The sequence below is a fragment of the Euprymna scolopes genome, chromosome 2, assembly GCF_053919585.1.
Source record: "Euprymna scolopes isolate OS-2025 chromosome 2, ASM5391958v1, whole genome shotgun sequence".
Taxonomy (NCBI): Eukaryota; Metazoa; Mollusca; class Cephalopoda; order Sepiida; family Sepiolidae; genus Euprymna; species Euprymna scolopes.
The window spans coordinates 119179732-119206710 of record NC_136483.1 but is presented as its reverse complement, the minus strand read 5'-3'; the positions used below and the strand labels follow the sequence as shown (position 1 = coordinate 119206710).

The 26979-nt window shown below is 35.3% G+C and overlaps 1 protein-coding gene across 5 annotated transcripts in view; it reads left to right on the top strand.

Annotated features, from left to right (window-relative positions):
* The window catches only part of LOC145294962 (uncharacterized), a 95052-nt gene that overhangs the window by 23823 nt on the left and 44250 nt on the right, over window positions 1–26979 (top strand). For 4 of the 5 annotated variants that reach the window (XM_080141426.1, XM_080141427.1, XM_080141425.1 and 1 more), the window contains exons 2-8: window positions 1128–1266; window positions 12451–12702; window positions 17098–17223; window positions 18636–18762; window positions 23433–23523; window positions 24251–24350; window positions 26758–26835. In XM_080141426.1, the coding sequence (XP_079997552.1) occupies window positions 1128–1266; window positions 12451–12702; window positions 17098–17223; window positions 18636–18762; window positions 23433–23523; window positions 24251–24350; window positions 26758–26835 (913 nt within the window). The remainder of the gene's footprint in view (window positions 1–1127; window positions 1267–12450; window positions 12703–17097; window positions 17224–18635; window positions 18763–23432; window positions 23524–24250; window positions 24351–26757; window positions 26836–26979) is intronic. The other variant, XM_080141428.1, reaches the window with a different exon arrangement.

Genomic DNA, 26979 nt, shown 5'->3' with positions numbered 1-26979 from the left:
ACTCATGCATGGAGTATTGTCGCCATATCTGAATTGGTACACAATTAGCAGCAAAATCCCATTACTTCACTGTAAATACTGAAAACTTTTCTACTCTAATAGCTTATTTCCTCAAACTACTCGCTTTTAGAATTTACTCTATGCTCCCTGTTTCCTCAGCATACACATTTTCTTCTCTGGTAGCTTCTTGGGCCACTTGCCATTGGAATTCTCTTCCAGCTCCTTGTTTCCACTACAATACCAAAGTGCAGAGATTTAAATGTAAACATCTTGCTGTCTAACTCCCCACCCATGTTGCCGCCTCCCATAAATCTGGCTCCTATCACAGTAGCACTTTATGCTTTAGTGAAAATATGTCTTGTTACGCCAAACAAGACATATTTTCACAAAAGTAAAACAATAAAATTAAAGCAGGAAAAAATTCATAATTTGAAATGTAACTGAAATGTTTGATTTTATTTTAAAACCAAGTGTGTCGATGACATACAGAACGATGTCATAATTTGTTATTTATTAAATTTTAATTATCTCTCAGGATCTCCTGTTTGCATAAAATGTGCACTTTTGTATAAAATTGTGCATTTTTGTATGAAATTGTGCATTTTTCAAGATGCGTTTTTGGAGATTTGTTGTACTCATACTCTCTTATTGGTTCTAAAAGATAGGATATAAGTTTTATACATCTTTCACTTTTTAAATCACAAATATTACTTTAACACACAATGAATGTGTCTTTTTTATAACTAATTTTATTTTTTACAACTATAAATATTAAATAAGTCTTTTACTGTTAGAAATAAACATCTCCCTAAATTATTTTGATTCAAGTAAATTGCATTCAAAATAAGGAGAAGCTTCCTTATGTGTTGACTGAACCATAATCTCAAGAAGATAAAGAACAAAGGCTTTTTTTTTAATACAGCTTGTCCAAAATAAGTGCCTGTTGATTGGTCAAAGAGAATGCTTTTGACCAATCGGATACAGCTGTTTCAGAATATAGGGGAGGTAATTCATTGTCATTAAAGGGCAAAATAAGTGATAATTATGTTAGGAGAAAAAAACAATGTAAGCTATTTTTTTTATAAAACATTATCTATTTATGATTTATTTTTGTTCTGTCTTTTTAGGAATGGAAAGAGTTTGTGATAAAATTGCAAGAAAAGGTCCAGCAGCTCTTGTTCAAAAGTCATGTGTTTCGTTTCATGGATTTGTCACGACCAGAGAAAGTCCTTCTGATTGAGCAGGCAGCAGAAAATGTTGATCAAAGTAAAAATATGTTTCTCTTTTCTGTTTATTTGTTAGTGCATGTGTTATGACCTGCTAACACATGTTACAACCTGTCAATTCATATTATAACCTGCCAACACTAATTAGTTACAAAAAAAAACCATCATGAAAAAAGATTTAGTGTCCCGCTTGCATGTACATTACTACCTGCCAATGCACACCTAATTAGTTTAAAAAGACAAAACATACTGTGATACCTAGATAGTCTGAATATTTTTAAACCTAGATATAGTAGTCATTTTTACTACCTCCATTGGTAGGCTGTTACACAGGGCAAAAATACAGAGAATACTGCCATTTTTCTATTGAGATGAAAGTGCCTGTGATACATCTTTAACTGAATACTTTGGAGACTGCAACTTTGTTCTGGAGTAAAAAAACTCCTTGATTTAGATTTAAATTCCTGTTTATAATGTTGTAGGCCAGAGTTAAGTCCCTTTACATTCTCTGCTGCTCAAATGAGAGGAATACAAGGTCAAACAATAAAATCTTCACCCTAGAAAATACAACATGATTGTGTTTCCGTTCAATGAAAACTGGTTTTCTTTTTTGTTGCAGACCATCTTCTAGTTGGCTAGTTATGTACAAATCCCAAGAACGATAGGAGCATTCTATCATATCTGAAAGTGACACAATGTTCAATGACCTAGATCAGAGATGCACCACTGTACATACTCTCTACTGATCCAAATTATGACGACAAGATCGTTGCTAGCGCCTTCGAAATACAAATCCAGATGGTTCAATGCTTGAGGACACAGCTTAACAAAGTTTCCAGCCGCGGTTATGGTCTTTAGTGTGGTTTCAAGTGAGGGCCACATTATCCCACCTCACATCTTTGAAGTCGGCTTGAAAGTCAACACCAAAGTGTACTTGGATGTGCTGAAGTGTGCGGTGATCCCTTGGTGCAATCAGATGATAGCTGGCAGACCAGTGTGCCGGCCTACGTCTAAAGAGACTCATGCTTGGCTTCAGAAGGAGTGCTATGACTTTGTACCTTTCTCTCACTATCCCCCTTCCTCTTCCTCAACCTGCTGGACTACTTCGTTTAATCATATGTCGAGAACATCACCAACAGAACCCACACAATGCCAAAGCCAGCCTAATCGCCGTCATCTGCCAAGTATTTGCCGAGCTCCTGCCAGTGCAAAAGGCATGCTCCCAGTTCCAGACCCGTTTCGAGGTGGTGATTGAGGTTGAAGACGGCTACATTAAATAGATATCAGCTCTACTGCATAATCAAGTTACCTGAATTGATTTGTTCAATAAAAGTTTTAAAATAAAACTATAGTGTTGTTTTCTTTAGAACGACAAATTTATCGTTCTACCCTGTAATAATACAAAGATGATCAGCTATGATGCATTCAGCACCACAATGAAATGTTTCAATGTCTACAGTCTAACCACAGCCTCTAGAAGCTTGTTCCTAGTGGTTGACTTGAATAAGAATAATAATAAAAATCCTAAAAAGAAGAAAAATTACAATATTATCAAGATAATATAAAATATAAGAAACCTTCAAATCGCTCTCGTCAATGGGAAGCTACTTTATTGTTATTTTTTAATTGGAATAATGATAACACTTCGCCAATAGTAAATTTTTTCTGCCACCTAGGAGATATACAGGGTGGCGCAGGTGGTGGATGTTAACTTAATATAACCACAAGGGTGAACACAGTTGTTGCCTCTGATAAAATTATGGGTTGTCCACCAGAGTGACATATTATATGCCAACAAATGCTGAGCACCCCATCTAGTCATCTCTAACCAAACTGCAGAGTATTGACAAATCCATTATTAGATATATCTGCAATGTGAAATCTGATCAAACCCAACATATCAGAACAGAGGATTTGCTGAAAGCACTACATTTACCCAGCATAGGCGTTATTCTAAGGGTAATCAGTTACACTAGTGTGGTCATGTGAATTGTTCATTCTACTGAATAAACCAATGCAGAAGTATGGATGTTTTGAATCGCGGGAAGATTGGCCAGCCAAGGAAAACTTATGAAATATCAAAAACCGTCTGTTTCTGAACAAATATAAAGTGATGTTAAATGAAAAGAGAGGAAGAGAGGGGGAAAGATGGTAATTTCTCATTTTTTTATAACTGTTGTGACCAATTGAAAAACTTGTCTTCTCAATAAAATCTGTTGCTTTGTAATAATTGGCAATATTAGTATTGATTCATAAACAAGAGTCAGTATAGTATAATGCCTCACTTCTTCAATAGTTTGTATAAAAATTAACTTAAAGAGGTGAAGACTTCTTTTGAAAGTTGTTTTTATCTGTCGAATAAGAGATGTCTAGTGGTGATAATGGCGATAAGGATGTTTGTAGCTGGATCATGGTACATTGGCATTTGTATCTAAAATATATAGATATTTATTATACCTCAGGTACATGTTTTAGGCAGAGATAGAGAGAGTTTATATTACTACTGGCTATATTTAAAACAAAATTTTATATATCTGTCCCATTCTGCTACCAAACATAATCTTTTGTCCAACCTTCTCAAATATTTAATTCAAACATAATCTGTGATGAGAAAAATCCAAATTCTAAGACAGTAAAGAATCGCTGTTCCACACATAAAAGTTTTGTATGGCAAGAGTGTAAAAAGCAAGGTATAGTAAAGCTGATTTAAATTGTCGACTCCAGGTTATAAACGATTTTGAGTTCCATATAATGATTTACCTGTTTGGGAATTATCTTGAAACCATCTTTGATGTCCATATTATTTGTTGCCAAAAAGTAATTTTGTGAGAAATGGTGTTTAATTGAGGTGGTGTCAGTTGAAGACATGCTGCTCTTAGTTTGTTTGGCCATCCTATATCAGAACTTCAGGATTATTGTAGAAATCAGAATGTAATGAAAACAGGACGATCAGTTTCCGTCTAGTAATCTTTATTATTCAATTAAGAATTCAACTACTTGTCTACTCGACAAACGGAAATGCATAGCTTTTATAGGCTTGTATTATCAAAGAGGAGATAATCCATATTCACAACATTCTCCCCCACCAAATTTCTCACTCATAAGGGAGAGTCCTTTAAATATCCAAGCTCCTTACGAGCTAGCAGTCACCGCCTTGGCAGTCCATGATTCAGGGTCGGAGTACTCAAACAATTAGGCTCTTCAGTGTGAGCCTGTCTATGGGCCCTAAAATACCTTGCTCCAAAATGTTTCCTTCTCAGAAGAGCAGATAGAATCAGTTCCTGGATGAACACGTTTTTCCAGTGCTAGTTCTTCATCTGTCAGGGATCCAGGTGTTCGCCCATCTGAAGTGTCTGATGGAGCCCCAACAAAGACATTGTCATTAGATGTCGTGTCAAGAGCATTCGTGGCAGTACACAATAGGGATCGTATGGCGTATAATGCGACAGGAAGGAGATTTTCCCAATTATCAATCGAACATCCGTTATTTGATGCAGCCAATTGAACTGTCCTTCAAATAATGCCACATTAGCCGTTATCCTTAGGGTTGTAGGTAATTGTTTGGCTATGGCTACTCCTCGTTTCTGTAGAAATTGTTGAAGCTGCTTTGACATGAAAGAAGTCCCTCGGTTTGACAGCGAAAGACAGCGAATACTGAACAGAGGCATTGTATAATTGCAGTAGCCGATATGTCTGAACAAGGGAAGGCAAAAGGAAACCGTAAATATTCGTCAACAACAATTAATGTATATCGATTCCTTGGTTTGCTTGGTAGTGGTCCTTTAAAATCAAGATTTAATCTTTCGAACGGTTGTGTTGCTTTTATTAAAACGCCAGTTCTGGGTTTATAAAATTGAGGCTTTATTTCAGCATACATTCGGCAGGAATTTGTGATTCTTTTTACCTCCTTCACCGAGAAAAGCGATTTTCTACGCCTCACAGCATGAATCATTTTAGTAATGCCCGGATAACAGAGATTGTTATGTAGTGTTCAGAGTTTGTCCTCGCTTAATGCTGTGCAGCATACTCTTAACAGTGTATCAGCTATTAAGTTCTCTCTGCCGGGTTGGTAGCTGACGTTGAAAGAGAAACATGATAGTTTAATTCTCCATCTCGCTATTTTCTCATTTTTTATTTTGCTTGTAGTCTTCCAGTTAAATATAAAAGCAACTGATTTTTTATCAATAATAAGTTTATAATGGCTTCTGTTCAAGTAGTGCCACCATTTTCTTAATGCTTCGATTATGGCGTAGGCTTCTTTTTCAATTGCGGGGTGTCATCATTCAGCCCGTGAGAGGGTCCTTGAAAAAAAGGCTACAGGATGATTAGCTTGTCTCAAAGAAGCATATAACAGTCTGAGGTATCCGTTTCACCAACCAGAGGAATATTCTGGTCTATTGTTGTAATATCTGGCTCGCAATATCTTTTTTAAGTCCCTTGAATGCCTGTACGGCTTGACGAGACAGAGGAAACGTCTCTACTTGTTTTATCTCAGAGGCAATAAATTTTTTATTATCATTAGAAAAACGTCTGCTTTTCACTTTTCATATTTGCAATTTTCAGTTGGGTTTTCAAAAAGTGACGGGTGCTGGATTTTTTGCTGTCGCCAATCCACAAATTTTTAATGCGGGCATTGAACCACTAAATGGAATTTCAATCTGCGAGTGTTGCAAAAAAATCATGTCCCAATATTATTTTACAACAAAGGTTTTTCATTACGGATAATTGAGTGATCTTATAGGAGACATCATTAAATAGTAAGTCTGCTAAACAATAACCACTTACTTATGCAGACAATGATGCATTTGCCATTTTTACTTTTCTGGGGTCGGAGGTGAAATACAATTTGTTGGTTTTTACAAAGCTTTCTTTAATAACATTTTCTGAGCTGCCAGTATCGAGCAAAACATTCGCAGATCTCCCATTAATTTTTACTTTTACTTTTTGAAAGGCAGTCTGGAGTGGCGGCTAAAGTTGCAGATATATTTTGACAAGTGACTTTATATCATATTTTAGAAGTATTGCATACCTTTGAAAAATGACTGAAGGCTCTTAAGGAAATGGTCCAGTGTTTTCCCTGCTTCTAATCGACGAGTTGCAAGTATGGGTCTAGAAAATATCTCATTTTTGGGTTTTATGTATATAGTGTCCAGCACATTGATTGCTTCTTCATAGGTAACACGATCCGAGATAATTTCGTTGGCTTTGTGAGACAGGTAGTTGGTTAGGAGCGCATACTTATTGATGGGAAGTCCCGGTCTTTCTGAATGTAGAACCTTGATAAATTTTGTAAAGGTCTCCCACCAATGTTTCCAGCACTTGTCGGCCAAATCGCTTTCTGAATCTGTTGTAAATTGCTTCAGTCGCATAAAATCTTCCATTCTTTAATTGAATAAATTGTAATGAAAACAGGACAATAAGTTTCTGTAATCTTTATTAGTCAATTAAGAATTTGATTACTTATCTACTCGACAAGTTGAAATGCACAGCTTTTATAGTCTTGGATTATCCCAGAAAAGTAAAAATGGCAATCCATATTCACAACACAGAATATTATATATATATTCAAGCTTTCACACCACACGTTCCTATGCATGTCACTGTTGAATTTTTGGTCTCTTGTAAGCTGACTTTCAATCCTGTGTTTATTTCACCACAATACAACATCTGTTACAATTAGAAAGTTTTTTGTTTTTTTTTATCTTTATTGATTCACTTCTTTGACTTTTCACATTTGACTTTTAATGTTGGATCTTTTGTTATTTTTTTTATTCTTTGAATAACTAAATCTTGATTTGTGATACAGAATCAAGCTTCAGAAATCCAAAGGGCAAAAAATAAAAGATTAACAAACACGTTTTCTGAAAATAAACTTTTAATTCTTTAAAGCTATCAATCCTAACAAATGTTCAAGAATAAAAGTAATCCATTTCGATAGGAAACACTAAAGATTGTGCATTAAATATTATTGTAATAAATTATATGAAAGAAGAGTGTAAACTTTGTGGTGGTGAAGGAGCATTGTGGGATAATATAGTGTAGTACGATGGGGACTGATTCTTTGATTTATATATTTTATTTCTTTGAGATATATATTTTATTTTCCTGAAATGTAAAAAAAAACAAAAAAATATAAGGCACAAGGCCACTCAAAAATTGCGGGGTGGGGGGTGGGGGCTTTGATCATCCTCGTCACTGTATCTAGGGTAGTCTATGCTAGAATTCTCATTCATCATAATGCCGCAAACACTCTGAGGGTCATCTTATTAAGATTATAAATCAATTTTTTTTTATTATTATTATTATTATTATTATTATTATTATTATTATTATTATCATTATTATTATTATTATTATTATTATATAATAAATAAATAATAACATGTATTTTATGGGTAAAAATAAAATTTTATTATAAAAGTCATTTGATGAATATTTCATTGGCGTGGGGTGTGGGGAAAAAAGTAAAAAAGAATAAACAAAAAATGTTAGTGGGACCCTCCTAACCCTCTCTAGATGGTAGACCGCCCACTGTTTTCCAACAGGTCGATCTCTAAATGGGGCTGAATTCTCGACGGGATCAAAGTAAAATGAGTGCGGAAGTTGGGGGGGGAGGCATATAATGTTTCTCCAAGAAGAGATTAAGAAGGGCAAAAAAGAAAAATTGGATGGAGGGCATTTTGGAGGTTACCTATTGGGGATGTAAAGGGCATTCATTCAGCTAACTGAGAAATGTAATCCGACAGGACTTGGAACCATGTGTGTCATGCTTAGGTGGGGAACACAAACTCCAACTTGACTTCTCTATGTACACACAGACTCGCTATTTTTACCCATCTTCTGTCACAAGCTGCAAGATGTAATTTTTCCTATCACATCTGATCTTGACCTTCAGCTGGTGCTTGAACGTGATCAGATCCTGATCAGCAAAAGATTCAACCTCATGCTTCTCGTGCAGTCACAACGTCCATATCACTATTCTAGTTATGGCTGGGGTCATGAGAAACACCATTTGTCTCTGTAATGCCTTTTTAGTATACTTGTTGGTACGAATAGGTTATAATAAGGAGAACAAATAATGAGATGTCATTGAGCTACAAAGAGGTTTATTATTCTGATTCAAAGGGACGCAACTCGTACATCCAAATAGCAAACCAAAAGGATAAGATAATCCATATCATAACATCCCCCTTTCATTAAAGAAATTAATGTTCAAACAGAATTTTCTAATAGGGGTCCCAGGTATGAACCCTTCCTATAGGTCATACTTTCTGGGTGGTTTTATGATACAATCTGATCTTGTGATTATTCCAGATGGTTTGCTATTACTGGACTGTGTTTTATGTACAGGTCTGTGTGTTTTTCGCAGGGGGAATGCAGATGCTGGTGTGTGTGTTGGGAGTTTCTGCGGGATGTATGTTTAGAGTATTGGATGGTGTAAGCTGAGTGTGATGCAGGGGGTGTATTATGCAGAAATGTCTGTGTCGTATTGAAAATGTGGGCATCTTCCTTGAAATGCCCACACTTTCTGTGAAGAACCTGTCTAGTTGAGGGTCTCAACAATGTATGATCACAGTTCAGTGCAGGCTTGTCTGACGACCGCTGGAATCCATCTTTTTGTGTCCCGGAATTGTACTTACACCCATTGTCCTGTACTAAGATTAGGGAGATCCTAAGCATGTTTATCATGTCTTTTCTGTGACAACTGTCTCTGCAGTAAGCGATCTTGAATTTCCTGTTTTTGGACGTTTTGGTTGGTTCATTTTGTTGGGAGATTATTGACCAGTTTATGATTAAATAGTAGTTCCCCCAGGGATGGGATAACATGATCCATTGGAGTTGATCAAAGACACAATAGGTTCATGTTTATGTCCCACTTTCTCAGCATAGCTTTCTTCATAGCTGTTTTGATGGTCTGTATGCAGTGTTTTGCCATGCTGTTCAATTGGGGGTATCTTGGAGAAGAAGTAATGTGTTCAAAATCCTATGCTTTGGCAAATTCTTTGAAATGCTGAGAGCTAAACTGTGAGCCATTGTCACTGATAACCTTTTCTGGCACTCTTTGTTCAGCAAAGATTTGCTTGATGAAATCGATGACTTCCTTGCTGGAGAATTCCCTTAGTTCACGGATAAAGGGGAACTTTCAGTAGTAATCCACAATGAGGAGGTAATTAATCCCATTAAGGCTGAAAAGATCAGTAGCTACAATTTGCCATGATCATACTGTGATCTCGTGTGGCATGAGGATCTCAGCAGTTTGGGACTTCTAAAGTTCTTGACATATGGCACATTGTTGTATTATCACGTCGATGTAATTATTGATGCCACTCCAGAAAACACAGTTTTTGACTCTTAGTTTACATTCATTACTTCCTTAGTGGCCATAATGTAACTTTTCTAATATCTCTGGCTACATTGATTTAAGGATTAGTCTCCTGTTATCTTTTAGAAAGTTTGTCTTGATAAGACCAGTATGGTTGAAGGTTTTTATGTAGTTTTCTGTGATATTCTGACCAACCCTTAAGGAACAGCACTCTCAACTTGCACAAAATTGGATTGGTATTTATGGATGGGGCATTTCCTGGGTACATGAATTATGGGATGGCTGCTTGGATGAAGCACAATGTGGCATTCCCCACAAAGTTGCCAATCTGATCGAATTTGTCCAGATACGCTTCCTTCAGATCACTTGTAGAGTTGATTGGGGCATGTTCTGTAGTAGCAACTGGGACACCTCTTACATAATTGAGTTAGACACATTTTGCTCTCTTGATGGAACAGTGTAATGTGACCAATTTTAACTCCTGAAGGGAGGATAATCCTAATATGGTAGGTCCATCGGAAGTTACTACATAGAACTTCACATAGCTCCATACACCTTTGTAGGAACATTGAATTTTTATGGATTCGTGCTATAGGATACTAGATATATTATATGCAGTAAGAACTGCTGTTTCATTCTGTGTTGTGGATGTGGATGTCCATTCTTGTCTATACATTCCGGAAACATTTGCTGGAACGTACGTAAGGGGAGTGTATTTCCCTCTGCACTTGTGTCCCACTTGATCTCCAGTTCATGAACACCTTTCCTGTTTGTCTCTATTTTTTCATTTTTCTTATCATTTTGTTTAAGCCAGGAATGGGGCATCCTACCAGATGCCAAACATACACCTGCTATTTTAGACACTCCAACCGAGAGATCTTTTTAAGATTCTAACCGTCCCTTTAAGTGCAATTGTTTGAATCTCCTTTGCACTTGGTTTACCTGGTATATTTGTAAGATAGTTTGTAAAATTCTTTTTCATAAGTCCGGTTGCTCCTATAATGTCCAGTGTGACGAATGTTTCTAACTGAGAGCTCTTTTTCCCATGATCATGTACTGAATAAAATGATATCTTCTCAAATTCATCAGCCACCTGGTTCTGAACGTTTTTACAGCTCTGACGGTTTCTAAATCTAGATTGTGCTGGTATGAATTTCTTGTGCTTTGTAAGTTTGTTCGTTTGTGGCTGTCTGTCAGATCAGATTTTTGTTTGGCACACCTTAGTCCAGTGGTACTTTCATCCACATGCCAAGTAAGTGGTACCTCTACCAGGGCAATCCCCACATGATGGTGAAGCACACATCTACAACAGATGTCTATGCTCTCATTTTTGTGTTTTATTTTGTTAATTTGGTTGTCTCCCTTTTCTTGTAGCTCGGCGATTTTTTTCATGTAGTCAATTGAAGCCACATAGCTTCTACACATATTCAGCACCTCTGGCATGGACATGGCCTCGTTTTTATTTAGTAGTTACTTTTGCAACTCTGGAAATTTAGTTCCAATTTATGTTCGTCTCTGAATTTATATTTGTGTGCTTGCAATCTGCGCCTCGCAAGAAACTCATCTATGTTTTCTGTCTCATTTCACGAGTAGTTTTGTAAGCAGAAATGTGCAATCCGAAAATTAACTTGGGGCTCTATCTGTCCTAGGAATTTCTCCCAAATTATAGCAGAATTGCATCTGTCAGCCTTATTTCCGAATGACCAACAAAAGAATGTGATCCACTTGTTTGTCTTCTTACAGAGAAATACAATCCACATTGTTGCCTGAAATTCATCGCTTCCAAACACATATGTGGTTCACACATATGATTCAACATTATTCTTGTTATTATTATTATTATTATTATTATTATTATTATTATTATTTTTAAACAAGAAAAGCAATATAACTGGGGGTGGGGGTGGAAGAGAAAATATTGGACAACTTACAGTTTGCGAATGTAAAACCAATATGGCATCTTTAACAAATAACAAAACAAACAGGATAAGATAATCCATATCATGACAGTCTCTCCCTGTTACATGGCAGCTCAGCGCTGTGGATGATGCAGGACACGTCCAGTGGACGAAGATGCTTAGGATCAATGCTAGTCATCAGCTCATTGACATATGCCCAGTACCGTCTGAGTCCACTGCATTCGAAGAATGTGTGTTCAAGCATTTCCTCAGCTAGGGTCCTGCAATGGGGACACCTGGGCGAACTCACTAGTTGGGCACTGTATTGTATGGTGTTGAGGGGCAATGCATTTTGGGCCAATCGCCAGGTCAAGGAAAACTCAGAGTTGTTTTATCGTTATTATTTAAGTGTTCGTGTAAGCTCCAATCTATGGTTCCCCCCTGGCCGGATTTTCATGAAAAATACTCGCCTTCTGTAACCACTATCAATAATTTCCCTCGCTCTTTATCTGTGCCTAAACCTAAATGTGGATTCCATGAACAAAGCTTCTTTCTTAGAACTGTATGCCTGTGGAACTCTGTTCTGTTTTCCTGCTTTCCAACTGACTACAATATGGTCATCTTTAAGTTCTTGATGAGTCATCTCCTTAAGTAATCCAATTTACCAAATTTGAATTACTAACGATTATTACGACATTTTCCCATTGACTACTGTACACTCATTAACCCTTATCCTGGAGTGGCCTCCAAGCCTTGATAAGTTGTGATTCCTTTGCAAAAAAAGATGACTCAAACCTGGCACCCAACTCCATCGAGAGTGTATCTCCTCCTTTGACAATTTTGACAATTCCAAACGTTCCATGAGCAGGTCGTTAGCAATATGTATTACGTATTTTATAGGGAATTTGCATATAACATTATTTGGTGAGATGAGGTTTGTAATGAATGTTTCTTATTTTATAAGATATTCATAAATGAGAATCTTTTCTTTCTTTTTTTCAAGGTGTTTCGTGTGGATTGCATCACCAAATCTCAGCTTGTGTTAAACACATCGTTTCTGATTATGCAATAAATGCTGCAAGAAAAGATGACTTCATCCTTTCGGACATTATAACAGATCTAATTCATGACTGGATTTCATCGCTATTGAAAAAACGGCCGCATTTGAGAAGCAAAATAGGTATATTCTTCAACCAACCACTCAGAGGTAAATTAAGACAGCTGACATGGAACTGTCTTTTATGCACAAGCCAAGGTTTGTAAATTTTTTTTTTTTTTTTTCATAAGGGAGTCATATTTTCGATATCATATTGTTTTGTCTATTTGTTTATCAGAATTACACACACACTCATCAGAGGGCATTTCAGACACAAACTATATCCCCTTCGGCGATAGTAGAGGGAGCTACTATTTGTACCTATTTACTATGCCTCCCCACGGGACAGAGTTAGACACCAGGGTCGTTTTTTAACGTGGAGAAAAGGTACAAAAATAAAAATTGTCTCAGTCGTGAAGGATTTCTCCTCCACTGAAAGAGAACAAGAAATAGAAGTGCAGCATCTGAAGAACAGATACTACACTTTGATCTTGCCCAAAAGGCCAAATAAAAAGCAATGTACAAAAATTCACTCTCTCTTCCCTTGGTTTTACTGTTGATGAATACACACTAACCAACACAAATCCGTTTCACACACACACACTTCACGGTAAATAGCTTACACACATACACACACATGCACACATCCTTCTCAGGCTTTCTTGTACATATTTTCATTCTCTAAGAGAACCACTATTAAGTGTTGACCAACTGCTCACACAATGATAAAGTAGAAATTGAGACTATAAGAGCGAATATTGACATAAGCTGTAAGACTTCTATAATAATCTGTAACAAATGGATTGCTAAAGAAATAAAAACAAGGCCCTTCTATAAATAACAAATTACATGGCGCTTCTACACTATTGGGACGAAATTTCGGAGATTGTAAAACTGAATTTCACATGAAAATAATGGTATCTACATATTCCTCATATTTTAAAGATGATTATATCAAAAATTACAAAAATCGATAAGGTAGAAAATTATTTTTTACAGAAAATAAAAAATAGAATTTGATAAAAACTATCGTGAAGAGAATTCGAAAGGAAAGTAATTTCACGTTTTCATTTAACAAAATGGCAGAAATTTTTTACCTGCTAACAAGATTAAAGTTGTTTTGTTTAATAATTCAGTAATAGTCAGGTAATTTTGACTGCATAATTGGAAGTTACCATTGTAACTTGTTAGAATTAACAAAAATAATCAGTTGAAAACATTGTCTAGGGTTTGTAATGTTTTTAGGACACACCCTAATAAAATAAATAATTCGATACAAGCTTTTGAAATGACAAACGCAACAACGTCATAAAAGGTCACAGAAAAGGTTTATTGAGGAGAATGTGGTATTTTCCTTGTAGAAAGCTGGACTCTGGCACCTGGTATTATCGCGGTAGTTATTCCAGTCGAATCGTCGATACCATAGAGATAACACCGAGGTGAGGAGAGAGAGAGAGAAGAAAAGGAGGTCCGTTCCGTTTGGTGTCTCTCTGCGTAAGAATGAGTTGTTCTTCTTCAAACCGGATTCTGGCCGATTTCCTTTGGGGATAGGAAGTATCAATGCGCCGTACCCCTGACTGGTCAAGATGTGGCCAAAATAGCACAGGGGAGAGGTATTGATTCATGAAAGAAAAAAGTGCCATTTGTTTCTGCTACATAACCCCCTGCTTAGGCTGAAAGCCGACAGAGAAAAAGGTAGCATAACAAATAGCAAAAAATAAAAATGTCTTTTTATTGTATTTATTTTTACGAGAAAGAAAAAAAAATGTTCTTACTTTTGTGGGAAAATTTGGGGAATATTTGCAACTTCTTGGAATAGAATATTCTTTTTTTTTTTTTCTTTGAAAGAAGGGAAAACAAGAAAAAATATTTTCTTAACAGAAATACAAAGTTTTACACATTCTCTTCGGCCAATGTACCTGCCGACCACTACGTGTAGTGGTGACATGATTGTCTTCATTTGGAGCATTTACTTCAGGTGTATGCATATTTTGATGCTGTGTGAAAGTAGGGGAAATGTGTGGCTCGTGTGTTTTTGTGTCAAGAAAGTTTTTTTTACTCTATCAATAGAAACAGTTTCTCTTTTACCACTGATATCTAAAGTAAAGAGTTTATCGGTATGTGAAAGCACGCGATAAGGGCCAGTATAAGGTGAAGTTAGGGGGGCTTTCACAGCGTCCTTTCTAAGAAAAACGTGAGTCCAAGACAAAATGTCCTTTGGAACTGAAGATCTAATGGTCTGTTTCCTAGTGTGCATTGGTGGGAGCTTACTAAAATAAGCTCGCAGTCTGTTTACATACAGAGCTGAATGGTTTGTTGTTAACTCTATCAGGCTCAACATTTGGCCTGGTAACGATAGAGGTACTCCATATACAAGTTCGGCTGAAGAGTACCCCAGGTCCTCTTTGACAGCAGCATGACAGCCAAGAAGGACAACCAGTACATATTCGCTCCATCGCTGTTGGTCAGGGTAAGCACGTAATGCTGCTTTCAATTGGCGATAGAAGCGTTCAATCATCCCGTTAGAAGCAGTGTGATAGCTTGTAGTGTGAATATGTTGGATCCCTAGCATCCTGGAGAGTTCCTGGAAGAGGTTGGATTCAAACTGTACGCCACTATCAGTGGTGATGGTAGTGGGAACTCCGTAACGCAATATCCAGCCTGATATAAGGGCTCGCGCTACGGACTCAGCCGAAATGTCTGTGAGGGGAATGGCTTCAGGCCACCGTGTGAAACGGTCTATGCAGGTCAGGACATAAGTAAATCCTTGACTGACCGAGCAAGGTTCAACTAGGTCGATGTGCACATGGCTAAACCGAGCGTCTGGGGTGGTGAATGTTCCAAGGGGTGCACGGATATGCTTGTGCACCTTTGACTTTTGGCAGGATACACAGGAACGTGTCCAGGCAGTGATATCACGCCTCATATTTGGCCAGAAAGATCTAGCTGTAATCAGCTTCACTGTTGCTCTGCATTCGAGGTGTGCCAAATTGTGTAGGGTGTCAAAAACAACTCTACGATGAGTCAATGGAACGAATGGTTGAGGTGAATCCGTTGAGGTGTCACAAATGATCTGCGTGTCCGAGGTAGGTACGGGCAGGTATGCGAATTTGCAAGTTGCAAATTCAGGTGACGACGGATCCAACGTGTCCAGACTTGGCTGGTCTATGGCCAACTGCTGTAAGTCGATATCCGATGGTGAGGACAGAGAATTAATGGGAAGGCGGGACAAAGCGTCTGCTGCAGCATTCTGCTCACCTGAGATATGTCGGATATCACTGGTAAATTGTGAAACAAAATCCAAGTGGCATGTTTCACGGGGAGAATATTTGTCCAGCTTAGAACGAAGTGCGTATTTAAGCGGACGGTGATCAGTATAGATCACAAATTGACGGCCCTCGAGTGAATGTTGGAAATGTTTCAGTGCGAGGTACATTGCAGATCTCTAAAACGTTTGGAGTCTGCTTGATCATCGTGGATTAAACCTTACTAGGATTGATTTCTGCCAGAGGAAGGAAATATCAATGTTTATGACTGCTATGAAATTGCTTCCCAACACAAGATTGATGCATGGAAATCATACTTAGGTATAAAAAGAGAGGCTGCAGGTTGCTGTGGCAGGTTGATCAAAGGTGTGAACATGTAAAAAGATATGTTGGGATTGCCTTTTTCCTGAAATTCCTGATCACAGGTTCAGGAACTTCTACCTAGATTCTCTAACAACCTTTCTCAGCCTACCTTGTCGCTGTTGGCTGCTTTCCTTCAGCTGGCAGAAAATACTATCCCTAAGGTCAGAAACCATAAGTTGCCCCAAAAAGTGTAAGCCTAACCCTAATTCATAATAAATGAAAAATACTAACAACCAAACTTAAAAAAGCATAAAAAAAACTATTTTCAGGAAAAAATTTTTTGTAGAAAAAATGCATAAAAAAAATTGCCATCGTCGGCTGCTCTAAACTTTTCGTTGAATATAGAAAAAAAAAATTGTTAAAAATTACAAAAAAAAGTACACCTTTTCCACTGAAAAAAAAAATTAACGAAAAATATGTATATCCCCTCCCCTGCAAATTTGTTGTTTGTTCCTTAAAACAAACCAAATATTTTTTTCATTAATTTAAAGAAAAAATAACTTTCCATACTCAAACAAAACAAAAAATATATTTGTTCACTAATTCAAAGAAACAAAACTTTTATTACAAAAAAAAAACAAAATACAGAAAAAAAACACAGTTGCCATTAAAAAAATAAATAAAACAGTAAAAATTATGAAATTATTACGGTAGGTTGTTTGTTTTATTTGTTTTATTTGTTTTCTTTCTTTTTTTCCGTTTTTGTATTGATTTCTGTTTGCTCGGTATAATCCAGTGGTTTTTGTCATCTGCCGAGCTTTGCCGAGCGATACTCATGGAAAAAATAGGATTTAAACTGCAAAAGTACCAACATTTCTTTTGCATTTATTCATATTGATAGACACTAACATTTTTGGTGATTTTGATACAAATGTATTTTTGTAATTTTTACATGTTTTGTTAATTAATGTGCAATGCTTATCAGTCTTCAGTCACAAGCCCAAACCAGATGAACAATTTAAACCACCAAGACAGCTTGAAAATGAAATTGGCCGACACTGCAAAGAGATTCTTCATGAAATTAATTTGCAGTCATTAAACGGTTCCACCAGTGAGTAGATTTGGATAAAAACAAAATTTTTTTCAATTGTTAAGTATTTTATTTTTGTCTGTCAACCGGCCTGTTTATTACTTTTAGGCTCTAAACCTACTTACATAACCACATCAAATTTAACGTGAAGTAACCTTGAGATGCTGTGTGTATGTGTGTATGTGTGTGTATGTATATGTGTGTGACAAAGAACGTAAAACAATCTAATATAATATTGCTACTAAAACTACTATTGATAAAATAATAAGCAATTGTAGACTGAAAACTATTGGGATTTGATTACTTAAGAGGAAGGTTTGACTAGTATTTGTTGATATTAGATTTAAGGACAACTAAGTTGTACTTGGTGGGGAAGCAGTTCCATAATATTGTGTTCTGCAGACAGAAATTCTTGGAAAGAAGTTCTATTTGTAGAAGTTCTGTTTAGTTTTAAGAACACAGGGGCAAAGAAAAATTTTTTGTTGTAGTGGTAGCAGTGGTATTTATTGTGAAGGTTTTACACAGGGAAACCAGAGATTGTAACTCAGTCAAGGACAAGAAGCATCTACATTCAACATGTCAAGTATACTTCATGCCAAATTTGGTGCAACTCTCACCAGTACTTTTGAAGCCTATAAATTCTTATTGTTTTTATTTTATATCAACAATAGTAGTAGTAGCAGCAGTGTTTTACTCCACTACATACATATGATACATGCGGCATAAAACAGCCTATTTTATTTACATAAATTTATTTATTTTTTAAATACTTTTTCAAAATGTATGAAAAAATAGGGAAGTGTGTTTACTTTAAGTAGCTATCATCATCATCATCATCATCATCATCATCATCATCATCATCATCATCATCATCTGTTTGACACACTGATGTGTGTTGGAAGGTATAAAAAAACAAAATTACCTTCACATTCCTCTCATTGTCTGGGGTGCCTGATGAAAACATGATCCTTGATTTATTTCTTGATTGTAATTACCAGCAAGACCTTGCAGAAATTCTACCATCTTTTTTTTTTTACTGTAAAATACTTGTCAGCTAAATATTTTTTGAATAAATGAAATGGACGTTTTAACACATTAATTAATTAATTTATTGTAACAATTTAAATCTTTTAAAAATAAATACTCTCTATCATGTAGATGGTGCCTACACGGTTGTATCAGAACTATGTTGATTTTTGGTAGGGCCACCTAAGTCTGAATACAGCTAAAGGGCTCTGGTGAAAATCCATGAGGTGACTGTCGCAGCTAAAAGACATTTGCTTGTGTAGAACTTGGAACTGTTCTCTTAACAAAATCCCAAAGAAACTTTCTCTATGACTAATACAACTTTTAAGTCGAGAACAATGACAGAATTCTAACACAATATTTGTTGTTTAATTAATTAATCTTCTTATTTCCATTTTTCTCTTCAGCTGCTTTGAAAGCAATGATAGCTATGGTCTACAATTATTGTTCAGCTTGTGGGGTCACGTCTCTTACCATTGAAGATTTTCTACTAACAATACCATTCTTATTAACCATGGCTCCGTTTACATCGCGGTAAGTAGCATTCATTCGTTCAAAATCTATATCTTCAAGATTTTTTTCAAAATTTCCTTCACTGATTAAAGATTAAGCACCAAACTACAAAATTATAAAAAAAATGATGAAAAAAAATTTTTTTCATACCGTTCCATACTTTTTAATCATCATGTGTGTTGTGAATCACAATGTGATTGCATCAACTGCAAAGATCATAAATAACACTCAACACATTTATGGTTTATATTTCTTTATGTCTATGTTAAAAATTATTTTTTGATAGACATTACTGAGAGCTTGGGTTTCACTTGATTAGATGACTATTTTTCATGCTAAGAGTCAGAAAAAGATTCTATTAGATAAGCAGTTAGGACACGCAATGTAAACCACTTGCATCGTAACTACTGAATTTGAGGTGTGTCAAATTATTAACAAGGCAGTTTGTTTCGTCATTAAAATGGGTTGTAAAGGTGGTTTGACTAGTTCTGAAAAGAGTACTATTACAGAACAGCTAACAAAAGGTAAAACTGCCCTCGAAATATCGAAAATGATAGGAAGATACCATCAAACTGTGAAGAACTTTGTCAAGGATCCTACAATGGTATGTAAGAGAGCTGATAAAGGTAAATCTAGAGTTGTTTCACGCCGTTCTCTACTCCAAATTAAACGTGAAGTTGTTAAGGAACCTGGGTAAACAAGTCAAGAAGTCTTTGACCAAGCCAGATTGAAGAATGTCTCAAAAAGTACTCAATGTCGCCTTCTGACATAAGTGACAAAGCCTTCATTAAATCAACATCACATACAAAACCGATTGAAATGGGCAGAAGACAACATAAAAACGGATTTTTCCAAAGTTTTGTTCATGGATGAACTTCGTGTCACTCTTGATAGCCCAGATGGCTGGAGCAAAGGATGGGTCCTAGAGGGATGACATCGTTATCAGCGTTTAAGGCGCCAACAAGGTGGTGGTGGGATAATGATTTGGGCTGGGATTATCGGAGGTACTTTAGTTGGCCCATGGAGAGTCCCAGAAGTCGTAGCAATGACGTCAAATGCTTACATAGATTTCTGAAGAAGCACTTTGAACCATGGCTGAAGAAGTAATGGTTGACGTTCAGAAGAACCATTATTTTTTTGCAGGATAATGCTCCCTCACATGCAGCAAACAAAGCAAAGAGTATTTGCAACAACTAGGATTCTCTGGGCTACGGAAGATGGGGTGGTCTGCGATTTCACCAGATTTGAACCCAATTGAGAACCTTTGAAGTATCATGATGCGACGCCTCTATTTAAGAGGACGCCAATTTAAGAGCAAAGATGAATTGTAGGATGCTCTCCAAGAGGTATTATAAGGAATAACTGTTGATGAAATCACAAATTTGACTAATTCTGTAGACCAACGTCTTTTACAAGTCATTCATAAAAAAGAATCTCATATCCCCTACTAATTATGTCAACGTAGACATTGCTATGTAGTTATTGTGCTCTAAGGATTTTTCCTAGTTCATTTAATGTTTGAAAATTATTTCAATGAAAAAGTTATGGGTATATTGTGTTTTTTTTTTCTCAACATCGTTAATAACTTGACACACTGAAATCAACAGATATTTCTATCTTCTGCCATAGATTCGCTAATACTGCTTTAAATACTTTTATTTTCTGACTGGAGTGGTTGAATAGCATTGTAAGCACTTTCTGAAAGTTTCATGGATTTTTATTCACTTATTCCTTAAATATTTAAAAAAATGTAAACTCATTAATAATTTGATACACAGTGTATATATATATATATATATATATATATATATATATATATATGTATATATATATATATATATATATAAAGGTGTGTGTGTGTGTGTGTGTCTGTGAATTTTGTTTCTTATAAACTCCGAAACAGCTGAGTCGATTTTTTAAAAATTTCATGCAAATGTATTTTATGTGTCTGGTAGTGTTCTTAGATAGGTTTTGTAATCGATAATCGAAAAAATCCGATCACAGAAGGAACACTTCGATTTTAAACAAAGTTAACACTCTTATACAGCCTAACATCAGAATTGTATTTGAAAAGTTTTATCACCACACAAGCAGAAGGGTCCAATGTAATAAGGCTCTTTGTTAAGATAGGAGCGCGTTTGAAATAGATGTTTCTATTTAGAGCACAATTAAACCATGATACTTGACTTTTGCATTTTAAACTTTAATTGAAGTCATTATATAAAAATAATTTTATAAAATCAACAATAGTGCAATGTAGACTAGAATGTATTGTGGACCAAGTCACTACAGGGAGGCATGTGAAGGTTCTTTCCTGTGAACCGTGATGGGTCTCTGACTAGAGCAGACAATTAACAAGGCCACCGAGTGGAAGATCTTATCTCGGTAGCCGTGCAATTAATCGATTTGATTGAAAAATGGTCGACTTCACTAATTTCGATGACAATAAAAGTATTGAAAGTGTGGAACATTTGTTGATCTTCATTCAATCCAGGTAACGTTGGGTCTCCATGAACATCTGATTAGTTTTATTGCCATAAGCAGATTTTCATAACCCTTTATCTCACTTTACTCATGTATTGAACATTGTTGAAATAAATACTGAAAATCGATACATGAAATATTATCTCTTTAAAACATTTTATGTGGATACTTAAAATACTAATTATGAATACACACACACACACACACACACACACACGCACACACACACACATTTCCCCAAAAATTCTGGCCGGGGAGATTAAAATTTGCTGCTATGGTTTTCAAATGATTTGAAATGACAGCAAGGGAAGATTTGATTCCAAATATTTCTCATATCTCCTCTCTTTTAGAAATGGGTACGATTATGAATATCTCCAGTATCAAATAATCATTATACACTGTGAAATTTACTTTATGTATGAAAAGCAAAGAGGGGAGATATAACATATGAGAAATATTTTGAATCAAGTTTCTCCTTGCTGTTATTTCAGATAATTTGAAACCATAGCAGCAAGTTTTAGTCTATCAAAGCCAGAGGTTTTTGGGAAACATCAGATATTTTGTAATTCATATGAATAACTAGGAAAGCAAATGACTATGATTGAAACATTTTATGACTGTAAAAAAGTGCCAAAAATAGGCTCTGAATGATGGATGATCCCCTTAATGTGCGCCCTTAAGGGCAAATGCCACATAGCCCACTACACAATTCAGGTCATTAACTTTCCAACGAGCCTTCATTTGTTAAATTTTGATCAATAGTCACTGAGATTTGGAACTTATAAAATTGCCAAAAAAGGTGGTATATATATATATATATATATATATATATATATATATATATATATATATATATATATATATATATATATGTATATATATATACATATACATATACATATATATATATATATATATATATATATATATATATATATATATTAATGTCTAAATCTAAACACAAATTTCATGAACAAAATTTCTTTCCTAAAACTGCCTGCCTGTGAAACTCTGTTCTGCTGGCCTGCTTTCCATCTGACTACAGTATGATCATTTTCAATTCCAATCTAAACAAGTTCTTGTTGAACCGTCTCCTTAAATAATAAAATTCTACCCAATTTCCACCACTAACCACCACTACACTATTGTCTGTGTATATCTAAAGATCTGTTATATAGTGGTCTAGATAACATATATGCACATGTACACTGTTTCTTTAAATGTATATGAAAACGTGTTAATGTAAACGTGGAATTGTTAGCAGCGGTATCGTCTAGTATGTACACATTGTTTAATAGTGTGTGTAATGGACATTGTGAGTGCGTGTGTGTGTGTTAATCACACATTAGACGTATTCTCGTAGACAAAAGGGCAACATACCTTCTTTAATCATTTCCTTCTCTTCTGGTGGTTGAAATACTGTGAATGAAGATGCTACATTCCAAAGGAAACAACAATACAACAAGTTATCTTTTATATAACTTTATTTCTTTGATGTTTCACATCTCGGAGTTTGCAAACGTTTCTTTGGTTTATTCAAAACTGCGTCCATTAGCATTTCTATGGATGTAAAAATGATGACCAATCCTGAGTCCAATCCCCAGTAGACTAACTAACTTCTGTGACTGTTTACGTGAATATATCATAACTGTTTCTTTGTTAATTATGTAAACAGGTTAATCTTCTTGTTTATTGTTAATTGTAAATATTTATTCCAACATTATATTGCTGAACTAAATTCCAAGTCTTTTGTTATCATAAACTTTGTAAATATTTTATTGCGACTTTAAAAGATTTGACTTATTGATAAATTCAGAATCTGTCATTGTTTTAACTATTTATCTTCTAACATTCCTTCTGCTAGTGAAATATTTTATGTTACAATAACATTGTACATTAGTTCGATCATCTATCAATATCTGCAGTTTCATGGAAACTCTAGAAATCTTGCTTGTAGGGCTAAAAGACTATCCTGCGAGGCCCTAATATATAACATTTGTTGAAAATCAAGTAAATACAGATATAAATTGTTAACCAAAGTTTCAGCTATCCATACGGATTCTTTCTTCAGGTTAAATTATTATTAATAAATTATTATTAATAAATTATTATTAATAAATTCTAAAGTTATGTTTCGCAAGTTTTTGCATACTTCAGAAATTTACATTAATTCTTCATTTTTTAATAATTAATATTTCGATTTTTAGAGAACTTCCTCAGAAAAAGCTGACAGATTTGGTTGAAGAATATCTTTGTTTTATGACATACAGACCAAGTTACATGTTGGAATCAAATCAGGTATGACATAAGATTTTCTTTTATTCTCTAAGTTATCGACCATCAAAACTTGACTGGATGCAAATGCATGCATAGAAATAAATACAAAACATAAAAATATGACAAGGAATGTTTTAGTTTTTTTTTTTTCTCAGTAACTTTTCAAGTGCACGCACAAGTATCGTTTGTTTGCTATCAATGGGATAAAGGGAAATTCCAATTAATGTTTTGATGGTCTTAGTTGCTTATATCTGAACACTTTTAGTTATTGCATGATCCCTCGTGAAGGGATTATATGTTAATAATATCAATATCATCAGAAATAATTTTAATGTTGCAACTTAGATTAGTGCCTGAAAGAAATACTTTTTGTTTATTACTTTTTAAATAGTAATAACATACAATAAATATATTGTGATAAATAGTAACACTACATGTCTCAAACAAGATTAGATTTAAAGCTTCCAAAATTCATATTACAATTGTCCACATACATTTATTGTGCAACGGATAAAGTGTTTAGTAATAAGTGACAGTTTTAAGTGACAGTCTTCTGAAAGTGATAATAAATATAAAATTTTAGAAATTACTTAAAGATTCTACCTAATTAAGGCTAACAGGACGAGAACAATCTACCCCTGTGGATTAAATAAAAGGTTCAGTTTGAAATTCCATTCAGTTTGATTATTTTTAGGATATTGTATTAAAAAAAACAACAAAATTGTAATCAATACATTTATCTTTTCAGGATTTTAAAACATTTATAGAAATTATACTTCAATTGCTAACACAAAAATATCCGACAACAGCTGAAACGTATTCCAACATATTTAGTGCTTCGGGCCAAGGTAAGTCAAAAAATTGTTCATCGAAATTGTGCTAAACAGTGGAAGGAAGGGAGAGAAATGAACTGGAGTGGGTCTTGTCAAAAATATATGCAAAAAACGAATTTGCTACTAAATGGACTCTTTTATAATTGCAACAGGAAATATATTAGCATTATGGACTATATCTGCAAGACATAAAAATGAGGCATTATTGACAGGATTACACTCAATAAGATATGTTTTTGGTATATTGTGTTGAAAGTACAGCTAAGATAAGTAGAAGAGAAAGAAAAAGACAGTAGTGGAGAGAGGGAGAGGGAGAGAGAGAGAGAGAGAGGGAGAGAGGGACAGACAGACAGACAAACAGACAGACAAACAGAAATGACATATGAAGAAAAGGAAGAGTCTGCTAGGAGAAAAGATGTGGCTGAAGAAAAGTCGGACAAACTTTTGAAAGTTTATTTTCTATTTCGATTCAACAGTCTAGAAGACATTACTATTTCTAATTATTTTTTATCAGCAGTAAAAAAGACGTTCCTTTTACGTAATTTTATTTATTTTACACAAAAACAATAATTGTAATTTTAATACCTTATTATTTTCTTATCAGGAGTTGTCATACAAGCTGCAACCAGTGATCTCTCAACAGTAAAAACAGTGATTACAAATCTTTACCGATTTTCAATATTATCTGCTTTTCTTTTTTGAACATCATTGCAATTCACCTGGTGTTCTCATACCACCCATTTACGATGAAACGAAGAAGAATCTATAAGTCATATGTCTACATACAACAGAATAAAAGATTGCAGATACAACATCAAAAGAGGATGGTTCTTTGTATTAATAACTGCCGGTGGCTTTCTCTGAAATTTAGTTCTTTTTTCTTTATGCTTTATATTCCTTTTATCTTTCTGGCAAGTTTTATGTATTTGCTTAGTTTTTCTGCCCCCTTCAGCTTCATCCTGGTCTTTTCTGGAACGACACTCTACCAGTTTTTTGTGAGTCTAATGAAGATTGTTGATTCTATGAATAGAGCAATACTATGGACAATTCTCGGCAAACTTGAATGCCACTACAATTTATCACAAAGCTTAGACAACTTTATCAAGGCATAAAAACATACTGCCTTTTTGGTGGTGCACTTTGTGAAATAATAGTTATTAATAATGTCTGTGAAGTAAGACGAGAAGTTTAGACAATTTGGGTTTCTTGATGAAGTTCTGAACAGAGAACAGGAAAAGAAAACCGATTATGAAGACTGGTTGACTGAAATGAGTTGAAGGGACTTGGAATTGGCAGGAAGTTTGGGAATGTTCAGATAAGGTAACTTCCAAGCATGATATCCCTTACTAAAATTAACGTCTTTGTACCTACAGCTACATATAAATATAGATAGACTTTTTTTGTTCAATTTTCACCCCAAACAAGGCATAGTGCCACTTTGAAGTAGAGGGCTACTATTGGGGACATAAGTTGCAGGGATATTACGAAGGGAGATGAGTAGCAAGATATCTGTTCACATTACACTTGAACTTCTGCATGTCAGTACAGTTGGCAAAGCAGAATCCCGAAAGGGAGTTCCAAAGTCTAGCAGTTCTGGGGAAGAAACTATTGGAGTAGAAGGCTTTTTTACACCTATGGATCTCTACTGTGTAAGGGTGGGATTTAGTTGCTTGTTGGGTTTGTGGGGGGTATTTACGTCGAGGGGTACAAGTGCTTGTAATTCGTCAGAGCATTCACCATTAAAGTACTTGTAGAACAGGCAGAGGGATGCAATATTTTGTTGATGGGACAGGGGCTGAAGTCTAGCTGACAGTTCAGGACTTATCAGGTTGGCGACTCTCTTTTGAATCCTATCCAGGAGTTGGAGGCAAGTAGCAGATGCACCAGCCTAAATGTGACAACAGTACTCCATACATGGGCGAATGGTGGCCTTATAGAGGTACAGCATACTTTTAGGTGTGAGTAACTTTCTAGCATGGTAGAGAGAGCCCATTTTCTTCATAGCAGCCTTGACAATGCTCTCTATATATCTATACCAGGTAACGTTCCCTGTGAATGTTAGGCCAAGGAATTTGAAGGAAATACTTTCAGGTAATGTGTTTTTGGCCATTGTCATTGGTGGTAGAGAAGGTTTCTTGTAATTATTGAAGTAAACAAGCCTAATCTTGGCAGCATTGAATGTGACCATCCATTTTTGTCCCCATTTCACTACAGATTGGAGGTCTTTATCTAGTGTTTCTGCAATTTCCTTAGATATGTGCTTATTTGTTTTCCCCTCGTGCCTACTATAGAGAGTGGTGTCATCAGCAAATATACCCATCTCAGAAACAATTTTATCAGAGAAGTCATTTATGAATATCAGAAGACTTATTTATTTTGCATAACTTTGATTCATTGATTGACAATCAAAATATTTTTCCAGGTGCTTCTGAAGATACTGATTCCTTAACGGAAAATATGATGACTCTGCTGAAGCCTGTGGTACAAGGAATGTTTGTGGGTTAGTGTTTTGGTAAATATGTACGACATATTCTTAGCATGATTGTTATTCAATTAAATTTTAAAAAATCTTTAGATTTGTTTAAACACTAAATATATTCTCAGCCCTTTTATAATGATTGTTATTCAATTAAAAAAATATTTG